This window comes from Lactuca virosa, chromosome 4 (genome assembly GCF_052849685.1).
Source record: "Lactuca virosa cultivar CGN04683 chromosome 4, Lactuca_virosa_CGN04683_v6, whole genome shotgun sequence".
Classification (NCBI taxonomy): Eukaryota; Viridiplantae; Streptophyta; class Magnoliopsida; order Asterales; family Asteraceae; genus Lactuca; species Lactuca virosa.
Genome location: NC_136429.1, coordinates 68,713,099 through 68,722,486, shown reverse-complemented (window position 1 = coordinate 68,722,486; position 9,388 = coordinate 68,713,099). Strand labels below are relative to the sequence as shown.

The 9,388-nt window shown below is 36.8% G+C and overlaps 1 protein-coding gene across 1 annotated transcript; it reads right to left on the bottom strand.

The window, feature by feature from the left end:
• Positions 1-8,013: 8,013 nt before the first annotated feature.
• Positions 8,014-8,700, bottom strand: LOC145104592 (uncharacterized). Its single transcript, XM_079041812.1, has one exon. The coding sequence runs from the start codon at positions 8,698-8,700 to the stop codon at positions 8,014-8,016; it is 687 nt and encodes a 228-aa protein (XP_078897938.1).
• Between the last annotated feature and the right edge of the window lie 688 nt (positions 8,701-9,388).

Below are 9,388 nucleotides of genomic sequence, written 5' to 3'. Positions count from 1 at the left end.
AAACACTTACCGCACTTGAGGATACTGAGAGGTATAGGAAAAGTGGTTCTCCATCTATAGGCTTCACCAGCAGTGGCGCAGAACTTAGGTATCTTTTGAGTTCCTGAAAAGCTTCTTCGTGTTCTTCGGTCCATTCAAACTTCTTGTTCTTCTTCAAGATATCATAGAAGGGCTTACACCTTTCCGAGGATCTTGAAACGAAACTGTTGAGTACTGCTACTCTTCCATTTAGCCTTTGGATGTCTTTTGTTGAAGATTGAGATTTCAGCTCGATGATTGGTTTGATCTACTCCGAGCTTTCTTCTATTCCTCTCTTGGTTACCATATACCCAAGGAACCTACCCAACTTCATCCCAAAGAGGCATTTAGACGGATTCAACTTCATGTTGTATTCGTCTAGAATGTCGAAGGCTTCTTTGAGATCCCTGAGATGATCTTCAGCTTTCATGGACTTTACCACCATGTCGTCAATGCAGACCTCCATGGTGTCCCCCAGCCTCTCTTTAAGCATCCGGTTCACCAGTCTTTGATATGTTGCACCTATATTTTTAAGACCAAAAGGCATCGCAGTGTAACAATATACACCTGTTGGTGTTATAAAGGTTGTATCTTCTTGATCGGATGGTTCCATCTGGATTTGTTGGAATCCTGCTGAAGCATCCATGAAGTTTAAGAGTTCATGGCTAGCCGTTGCATCTATCATGGATTCAATGTGTGGTAGAGGAAAATGATCCTTAGGACAAGCCTTGTTAAGATCCGTGTAGTCTACACATACTTGCCACTTGCCGTTCTTCTTCTGTAGGACAACTACATTAGCTAGCCATCTCGGGAACTTCACTTCCATGAGCATCCCTGTCTTGAGAAGCTTTTCCACTTCTTCTTGGATGATCTGATTTCTTTCAGGTGCAAACTTCCTTCTCTTTTGATGTATTGGTCTAAAAGAAGGATCAATATTAAGTTTGTGAGTGATAATACTCTTTTCTATACCTGTCATATCTTCGTGTTTTCATGCGAACGTCTTGCTTATGGTTCGAAGGAAGTTTAACAAGTCTGGCTTAATTTGCTCGGGTATTGAGAATCATATTAGGACTTTAGCTTCAGGATCCTCACTGCTCAGCGACACTTCCTTCACATTTTTCTCCTTTGATTCTAGAACATGTCACACCCCCAAACCAGACGGCGGAAACGTCCGGGGGTGGATGACTTCATTTGTAGTATCACAACACATGCATCATAGTAATCAAAGTACAAACAACCATTGTATTTAAAAAGTATAAGTATTTACATGTGTTCAATCACTGTATATTGAAACCAAAATAGTTATACAAAAGAAGAAGACATGACTCAAAATAGCTCCATCTTCTCAAAAGCTCGGAGAGTACCTGTCTACTCATTCCCTGAGAAAACAAGTAATTTAAAAAGAGAGTATCAACATAAAGTTGAGTGAGTGCATAAGTATTTATGTTTGAAAGTATGTTTTCTGTTGTTTGAATATGTAAACTGTTCCATAAAATCCTATATATTCTACTATATATGAAAAGTAGTTTTAATCTCATAAAATCGTTCTGTTTGTAAACTAATGTTCTGTATTTGTATTCCTTTATGTAAAACTTGTAACTGTGAGTGTGCCTGGTTCCACCAGCTGTTATTGTAAACTGTAATCTAATACCGTAAATTGTATCTTGTAAACTAGTACTTTGAAAATGTACTTATGTTGAGTTAATTATACACTAACGTATTGTTAATATCTTTTTAATGAGTTATTATAACCATATTGAGACTAGATGGACCGACCCAACGCTTTGAAGGCATCAAAAACTGTTGATAACAACTGTCACTCGTAGGCGTGTATGCCTGACTGTAGCTAGCAGTCTGAGTGCGGGGTTGTCAATCCCAATATAGATCTATACACACATTGTTTAGATCCACGACTGTAGATTCTGGTTATAATGTCAGGACTTTAACTATGTTGTTTAAATGAACTAAACAACCTGAATCAATTGACTCATAAAAAGCATATAGACGTTACATGTATAATAGTTATGAAAACCCAATCATTCTGAAATGAATGATTGATACTATGCCTCTGAATTAGTATATGAAAGATGTATACTCTTGATTAGTTTTGAATCAAACCCTTGTTCTTGTAAAACAATGTACTTTAATATACTTGAATCGTGAATTAATGTTCTATGAATCATAAATTATACCTATTATAATTTATATGTACTTTCTGAATTGATACTAAATGATCATGAATGCAACCCTTTGCTCAACATGTTACAAATGATATTTGAACTGAATGAAATGACTTTTATATATATATATATATATATATATATTTGTGTATAATATATATATATATATATATATATATATATATATATATATATATATATATATATATATATATATATAAGTAAAGTTTAAATGACATTCAGACAAATAACCGATACTATAAGCCCACATCCAAACAAGGAAAAGGTACCAAAGTGAGTTATCAGTCATAAGCCTTTTAAACCTTTTATATATATATATATATATATATATATATATATATATATATATATATATATATATATATTAAACTTTTTAAATGACATCAAGTCACTAAAATTATTTCAAAATATTAAACTTTTTAAATGATTTTATAAACTTATATTTTCCTCAGAAATCATATATATATATATATATATATATATATATATATATATATATATATATATATATATATATATATATATGATTTCTGGGGAAAATATAAGTTTACAAAATCATTTAAAAAGTTTAATATTTTGAAATACTTTTAGTGACTTGATGTCATTTTAACACAATCTTTGAAACCATTTGATTTGATGATAACTGAAATCCATTTTGATAATATATTTTGAAATCATTTGTTTGTAACACAAAATCTTTGTGTTAGACTTGTATTCCCCCACCCCTTAAAACAGTAAAAACTATGAAAATACGGGGGTATGAACTCACCTGTAGTGAGTGATTTGAATGAAAGATCGATATAGGATTCTAAGAATGCCAAGTGAAGTATTGAGCACAAACGGATCCTATTAAGCATATAATGACACATCTATGTGTATAATTAGTGTCTATAACAACTAATCATGTAAGGTAAACAACCTTAGGCACTAGGAAACACTTGAAATGAAGTGTTACAATCACATGTGATTGATGGGAGGGTGTTCACGGCCACACTATAAGTGTTTACGGCCATAGAAGAGTTTACGACCACACACATGAAGTGTTTACGGCCCATGGATTGATCTTATGAAGGGTTTACGACTAGGACTTGATCTCATGAAGGGTTTACAGCCACATCAAGATCTTATGAAGGGTTCACGGCCATGGATGAAGGGTTCACGGCCGTGAACTCTAAAAGATCATGCATTCGGGTGTTTGTTTCATGGTTGGAATCAAGTGTTTATAATGTATAACAAGATGATAGAAGATATACTCATGTTTTGGAAGTCTTTAGGGAGTTTACGGCCCATGAACAAGTGTGTGTTCTTGGTGTTCTTGGTGTAAAGGATGATGATTTGAAGATCTAAACCAAAAGTGATGAATTTATGGATGAAATCAAAGAGTTTCTTGTGAATAAGAAGGATATCAAGTAACAAGGGATGAATCACTTACGATTTTGAAGAGAAAGAAGAGTGTTATTGATGATACTTGAGGGAGTTTTGAGAGTTTTTGACTTGAATATGTGAGAAATGAAGAAATAATGAAGGAACACCATACATATGATGAGGGGTTCACGACCAACATGGGTTCACGACCGTGAGCCCTAGTTTGCGGCCGTGAACTCCTTGTGAAGGTGTTTCCGGCTCAATTGCAACTCAATGATCTCAATTTAATACTTCCTAACACACAATCCTTGAGTGTACTAGGCTTAGAACTCTCAAACAGACCCTTAACAAAGCTAAAAGTTAACAGAAACAAGTCTGACTTTTGATTGAATTGATTGGCTTTACAAGATAGAAAAATAACGGGATGTTACAAAAGATGTCGTGCCCCTTCTTTAATTGCTACTCTTGTTAGGGTTTCATTGTAGGGTTCATAGTGTTTTTATAACATTCCTCTGACTCTTGTTGATCTCCCATGATCTTCACTGTTCCCCATGGAGTAGGCATCTTTACACACTCATGATATGTTGATGGAACCACTTTCATCTCGTGGTTCCACGATCTACCTAATATCACATTATAAGAAGATAAGGTGTCAATAACACAAAAAAATTTCATAGAGTTTACCCCCTCTATGTATATTGGTAACTTTATCTCCCCGATGGTGTGTTTCGTTTCTCTGCTAAATCTTAAGAGGACTGAGGATCTTTTGATTATCTCCGATTCCGGGATGTTCATCCTCTTCAGTGCATCCAAGAGTATGATGTTGATCGAGGATCCTACATCAACAAGGATCCTTCTAATGAAGTAGTTGACAATATACAGTGTTATCACGAGTCCATCATGGTGAGGATCCTGGATCTCTTCCCTGTCCGTTTCGTCAAACGTGATTTCCTTTTTATTGCTAACCGAGGTATTCTTTTGTGGCCTATCCTCCTTTTCTGTTTTAGAGACCTTCGCGTGTCTTTTAGCCTGAGAATAAGAAGTACCACAAATGTTAGATCCGCTTGAGATAACGTTAATTATATTGGCGTTTGGGGGTGGAGATCCTGGTTTCTCTGGGATCTTGTAACCATCTTGGTTGTTCTCCTTGGACTTTTCTTTCGTTCTTCCGAGGATCTCTTTAAGATGCCCTTTGCTAAGGAGGTAGCTGATCTCCTTTCTTAGGGTTATGCAATCCTCCGTCATGTGACCGAAATCTTCATGGTAAGCACACCATTTGGACTTGTCTTTCCAACTGGTGGACTTGTTATCCTTCTTTGTCCACCTTGATTTGTCTCCGAGATCTCGCATAGCATGGATTAAACCTGAAACATCCATAGAAAAACAATATCCAGTGATCTTAGGTGGCTATTCTTCCTCTCTTTCATCTTCGAGGGCATTAACCCTGTGATGATCTGGTTTGGAATAGGGCTTCGATTTGTAGGATCTTGGAGCCGAGGACTCGTCTTTCCTGTTGGGATTCTCGTATTGAATTCAAGGGTTGCTCCTCTTCTGGACTTATTTAACCTCTTCAAGCCTTATCAACCTCAATGCTCGACAAATAACTTCGTCCAATCTCTTGCATGGAGTCATCACGAGATATTCATAAAAGGGTGAATCCTTCCTTAGATCCATCTTGAAGGCCTCCACAACAGTTGTCATGTCAATGTTGGGGATGCTCAGATCTTCCCTGCCAAACCTGTTAACAAAATACCTAAGTCGTTCCTTAGGGTCCTGAACCACCCGATAGAGATCACTAGTGATCTTCTCGAAGGTTCTGCTACAAGAAAACTGGTTATTGAAAATATTTATAAATGTGCAAATGAAGTAATAAAATAGGGAGGAACGTTTAGCACCCATTAAAGAGCTGATCTCGTCAGGTTTGAACCAAAGCCTTTGCATAGGCAAGCTTCATTCAAGTATACTGGGATGGGAATGATATCCATCCTTTCTCGGTATTGTGCTACGTGCTCTTCAGGATCCGTAGGTCCATCATAAGGCTTCATGCTAGGAGTCTGGAAGCACTTAGGAACTTCGGTATCGGCTATCGCAGGAGAAAATCTTGAGATCCTGTGACTTGTTGGAGATGCTTCTGGTATGGGTTGAACTACCCCAGGTACGCTTGAGATCATCTGTCTCAATTGCTGAAGTTCCCTAGCCGTGTTTGGACTTATTCCTGCATCAACGTTCATGGAGTTAGTATTGATAGTATTACAGTTTAAGAAGTTACTAGAATCAAGGTTTCTAGGAGTATTAAGAGGCTCATCGAGATCATTGATCATAGATGCTCGATTGTTCATAGTTGTCCCCCTGGGTTATGCAGCAGTGGCAGGAGTTGTGTTCCCCTGTTGATTTCCTGAGGATCCTGCATTGTCGAAGTTCAGGATCCTTGGTTGTAAAACTATGGGCATCATTTCCTGGGATCTCTGAAATTCCGCCTTTATCCTCTCTACTTCTCTAAGTAGTGTTCTATTTTTGTCTTGCTGCTGAGTCATCTGTTGTGTCATTTTCCTCATCATAGCAAAGAGTTCAGCAGTAGCGACCGGAGCAGTCGAATACTAGAGTCCTGAAGATCCCAAACTTCCTTGGTTAGTTACTGGAGGGGTGTTTCTCTTGGAAGTATCAGGTGCTTTCCTCTGACCAGGGGGTCCACTCGGAAGAGGTGGTAGGTTTTTGGTTGGAATGGAAGGACCGGAGGATGAAGAAAGGATCGGTTGTGTAGACATGATCTTTCGAGGATTTTGAACACCACGGTCCCACAGTAGGCGCCAAATTGTTTTGGTCAAAAATTACACAAGTATAAATCAACCAAATTGAGTGAGCAGTTGTGATGTTCGAATTGTGCAATAGAGAAAAGGTGAAGAGAATGGCACGCTTGTTTACAGGGAAAGCCCTTGATCCTTGCTAGGATCTCCGACACAAAACCTTGGGAGGTGATAATGATCACCCGCCTTGATGATTTTATTAATATAAAATGATGATTACAGAGAGTATTTCAGTAAGAACAAGTGAAAAAGTTCATAGAGTCAGCTAAGAGTAAGTAGAGTGTGTCATGTGCGAGATACATGTGTCAATTTATAGTCTAAACTAGCTAACAAGATGTCATATATTCCCGGGATCCTATATGACTAGCTTTATGAACGTTTTTTGACTTGGTATTCCGGGTCTTTAGCATAGTTGAGATGACTCTATGTTGAGAATAAGTCTTTTATTCACTATTTCTGCACATGTGTTAATTAAGAACAAAATATAACCATTATAAATGTTAGTAAATAATAATAACGGTAATAGTCGGGATCCTGAGATAGTTGAGGATCCTGAATATCTGATGAAGTCTGAGGATCCTGAATGATTTGAGGATCCTGATCCTAACAATGACGTTAGGTTGTATTACAATAAATGTTTCTTTGTTTTACTAGCATACAGTTGTTCATACGAATTGAGTCCCTATCACACATAATGTTCATAATTTTTAGCTATAAGTCCTCTATCTTACTATTCTTCTCCTCCAACTTATTACGAGCTTCGTAAAGTAAGGTCTTATATTTTTCTTTTTCACTACTTATAGATATTAATATATCGTTCAGATAAGAACAAGTTTCATCAAAGTCAGATAAAATAACATGATAAGAATTTAAAGGAATATTAAGAGAAACAAGAAGATCACATACCTTTGTAGTCATTGGTGACTTTGGGGCATTGGTAACGAAGCATCTACGAGTCAACTTTTCATTCTCTTCTTCACTCTCATCTCCTTTATCATTCTCCATCTCATCACCATCACTGTCTCCCTCATAATTCTCAAACAAGCTTTTCCCTCTAGATTGACCTTCTTCAAGTTTTACAAATAGAACTTCATGGGTTGGATAACGTATCTCCTCGTCATCGGATCCAGAAGACCATATTTGATATGTTCCTTCATTTTCATCTTCACCCTTTTCCATCAAAGAAAGCTTCTTGGACTTTGTGAAAAGTTCTTCCAGTTTCATTGAGTGGTACGCTTCATCCTTTAGTTTCTCCTTTTTCTCTTCCTTTTTCCTTAAAATGCAATCTTTCTCAAGATGATTGTAACCATTACAGTAGTTATAGTTGTACCCCAAATCACCCTTCAACTGCCTCTCCATCTTCTTCTCTTCTTCTTTCTTATCCATTTTTGCAACTCCTTTCTGACCTGCACTAGTGTTCGTAATTTCCTTCTTCTCTGAACTGTTATTGAAATTCCTACTTATCGGTTTCTTGTAGAACTTTTTCGCCACATTATTTGAATAAAGGCAACAGCTAGATCACCAGAATTGAGAAGAAAGCCTTCTTCACCTTTTTTCGCTTCTTCATCAGACTTAACCTCTTTTGCAGTTGTATTGCAGACTAGTGCCATCGGATCTCCAAATTTTCATTTTATCTTCTCTGATATCTCCTTCACTTCCGATTCGTGTGCCTTTAGTATGTTGTAGAGATTTGACAACGAGTAGGTGTCAAAATTTTCTTGAGTTTTGATCATAAGGCAGATATTTCTCCATTCGTTTCTCAGTCCTAACACGAAAGTTAGATTGAACTCTAATGTAGTACGAATCACCCCATATTTGTTGCATTTGAAGATAATCTCATTCAACCTATCATAGTATGCCTCAATAATCTCATTCTCTTTCTGCTTCAAGTCAGCCAATTCTAGGAGAAATTGGGACATAGAGATCTTTTTGGCTCTTTCAATTACATGATACTTATCCTTCAAGGTATCCCATATCTCCTTCCTTTTCTTGCAACCACGAACGTAATTGTAATCAACAGATGGAAGAGCTGCTCGTAGTTCATGGAGGCATCTTTTATTGTTTTCTTTCTTCTTATTTCCTTGTGTGATCATATACTCAGCTTCTCCAGCGTTACCAACAACTTGAACCAAATCAGCACGATAAGGTCCAGTCTCGATAGATCTCCAAAGATCCTCATTGATACCATTCAGATAGCCTTCCATACGATCAACCCACTGATCGTAGTACTCATGGATCAACATCAGAACCTTGGTTGTAGATCCAACCAAGTTCATGAAATTCATAATGGTTTTAACGTTGAGATTTTCCATTAGATGGATTGAAAAGAGGAATTTTTTGAAAAGAAATGAATTGGATGCTAAATCGACTGACAAAAACAGACGTAGAATCGAATAATCACAATCGATTAGACGAAGAATTACGTTTCTATCTAGCAGAAATATTGAATCGGAAAGATCAACTCAATAAGATGAAAAACATGAAATGACTCTTCAATCAATGAAATGATTCCTGCTCTGATACCAAATGATAAGCTGATTAGAAAAATGAAGTAAGAACACGATGATCTAAATAAGATATGGTTTCAACATGTATATTCCTGAAAAGTACAAAGAGAGTGTTTGAGTACAAGTATGAGAAGGCTATTACGAAAAGTTACTCTACCCTATAAGTACTTACCCTATTTATAGGGTACTCACAGAATCAAAATATACTAGGACTAAACTTCAAAGTATGAAAACCTTAGATGCCTAGTAAATATATTGGACAACAAAGTCAGGAGGACCTTCGCAATTTACAAATGACTCCCAATTTAAGACAATAACTAAAGTTCGACATCTCACAACTAATACAGACTTTACACTCATCGATTGACCTTCAGTCCTAATGAAGAATGCAACCTTTTTTTGATCACCTATATCATCCCCTTCTCCAATCCTTTGACTAAAGTCGATCACTACACAAGGCATGGTTCCCTGAACCAAGTAAGTCACTTCGTAG

What these genes read in the sequence shown, in the direction of transcription:
- LOC145104592 (XM_079041812.1), bottom strand. Translation starts at nt 8,700, where the DNA reads ATGGAAAATCTCAACGTTAAAACCATTATGAATTTCATGAACTTGGTT.